The sequence below is a fragment of the Austrofundulus limnaeus genome, unplaced genomic scaffold (genome assembly GCF_001266775.1).
Source record: "Austrofundulus limnaeus strain Quisiro unplaced genomic scaffold, Austrofundulus_limnaeus-1.0 Scaffold464, whole genome shotgun sequence".
Classification (NCBI taxonomy): Eukaryota; Metazoa; Chordata; class Actinopteri; order Cyprinodontiformes; family Rivulidae; genus Austrofundulus; species Austrofundulus limnaeus.
In genome coordinates, this window is record NW_013952866.1 from 196,450 (window position 1) to 198,475 (window position 2,026).

The 2,026-nt window shown below is 37.0% G+C and overlaps 1 protein-coding gene across 2 annotated transcripts in view; it reads right to left on the minus strand.

Annotated features, from left to right (window-relative positions):
- Nucleotides 1-2,026, minus strand: part of dcaf11 (ddb1 and cul4 associated factor 11) — a 14,999-nt gene that overhangs the window by 10,380 nt on the left and 2,593 nt on the right. For both annotated transcript variants that reach the window (XM_014025260.1, XM_014025261.1), the window contains exons 5-7: nt 1,601-1,665; nt 1,346-1,446; nt 1,006-1,152 (exon numbers count right to left, since the gene is read on the minus strand). In XM_014025260.1, the coding sequence (XP_013880714.1) occupies nt 1,006-1,152; nt 1,346-1,446; nt 1,601-1,665 (313 nt within the window). The remainder of the gene's footprint in view (nt 1-1,005; nt 1,153-1,345; nt 1,447-1,600; nt 1,666-2,026) is intronic.

Sequence of the window (2,026 nt, forward strand, 5' to 3'; positions counted from 1 at the left end):
CCATCCATCCATCCATCCATCCATCCATCCATCCATCCATCCATCCATCCATCCATTTTCTTCCACCTATCCGGGGTCGGTTCGCGGGGGCAGCAGCTTCAGAAGGGAGGCCCAGACCTCCCTCTCCCCAGCCACTTCTTCCAGCTCCTCCGGGGGAACTCCAAGGTGTTCCCAGGCCAGCCGAGAGACTTTTAGCTACAGTTTAACTAATATTAGCATGTTTTGCTAGTTTTAGCTACTATTCAACTAGTATTAGCATATTTTGGTACCTTTAGCTACAGTTTAACTAACATTAGCACGTTTTGTTACTTTTAGCTACTGTTTAACTAGTATTAGCATTTTTGGTACTTTTAGCTACAGTTTAACTAATATTAGCATGTTTTGCTACTTTTACCTACTGTTTATCTAGTATTAGCATATTTTGGTACTTTTAGCTACAGTTTAACTAATATTAACACGTTTTGTTACTTTTACCTACTGTTCAACTAGTATTAGCATATTTTGGTACCTTTAGCTACAGTTTAACTAATATTAGCATGTTTTGCTACTTTTAGCTACTGTTCAACTAGTATTAACATATTTTGGTACTTTTAGCTACAGTTTAATTAATATTAGCATGTTTTGCTACTTTTAGCTACTGTTTTCCTAATTCTACTTTTGATATCTACACTGTCAAGCTGCTTTAAGCTTTTTTTCCAACCTTTCTACTACATTTCACTACAGTTTTCCAGTAACTAGTTTTAAACTTGTGTTCTGCTGCTTTGAAATTTTAGCTACTTCCAGTTTTAGGCACCGTTCTGCATTTTCTGGCTATAATTTTTCTAATTTTAGCCACTATTTACCTGCACAGTGTTAAATTATATTTTTATTGCTATGTACAGTATTTTGTTTATTTATTTTTTAAAAATTGATGTCACAGGCACTTTAATAATTCCAGGTATTTTATTATTATTTTTGTTTTGTCAGCCTCCTGAATCTCAGGAGTTTTAATCAAACGTGTCTTACTGTAGTCGGACCAGCTGGAGTAGAGCACGTGGCGAGCGTCGGGGGTGAAGCAGACGTCCAGCACGCTCCAGCCCACGTCGCGCGCCTTCACTGTTCGCTGCAGGTGGAAGCGCCCCCTGGTGGTGTCGTACAGGCGGATGTTCTGGTCTGAAAACAGTAAAAGTATCTGCTGTTCACATGTGGATTTATTTATTACAGCGTTACAACAAATCCTAATTGTCCTTCCTGCTCAGTTTGTAAAAGATAAAAAAACAAAGTAAAAAGTTTTCTCTTAGCTCGTCAACACCGCGAACGCGACACAGGATCTACTGTGTTTCAGGTCTTGTGTTGGATTATTTACCTTGACACGCAGACAGGAACATGTTGCCGTCCTCGCTGTAAACGCCACAGAAGGCTTTCTGCAGGTACATGTCTTTGTGAGACACATAATTTGGCAGAAAACTGAAAAAGAAACCAACCAGTTGGCGTCACATTGTGTAGTTTTCATGTGTGTGTGAGATTGAAGCACACGAAGCAGATCTTTTTAAAATTTAATTTACTCCGATTAATTTTTTATAGCAGAAATAAAGACAAAAAATCTGTAAAAGTTACTTACTGTGTGCGGATACGGCTGCACTCTCCGTGGGAAAAACTTGAGCCTCTACACCTGCCCTGTTCCCTCTGTGCAAAACAAGAAATAATAAACACTTCGGTTAAATCAGCACCTAATAAAACCTCTGATAAAACATCCAATAAAACTTTAAATGCAAACACAGTATAAATCAGAGCTTAGCTTCTGGCCGGGAGCCTCCTGCAAACACACAAACAATGCTACAAAATATAAAGAAACAAACTTTTAGAATCGTTTTCCTCACTTTTATTCAATAATTATTACATATGTTTAATGTAAGAACAGATTTTAAACAAAACATTATACTAAAACTGAAAAAACAACTTTTATAAGAACAAAAATAATAATAATTAAACACCTCTTAAATAACATTTCAGGCCAACATTGTTAATAAGAAACTGTTCTTAATGT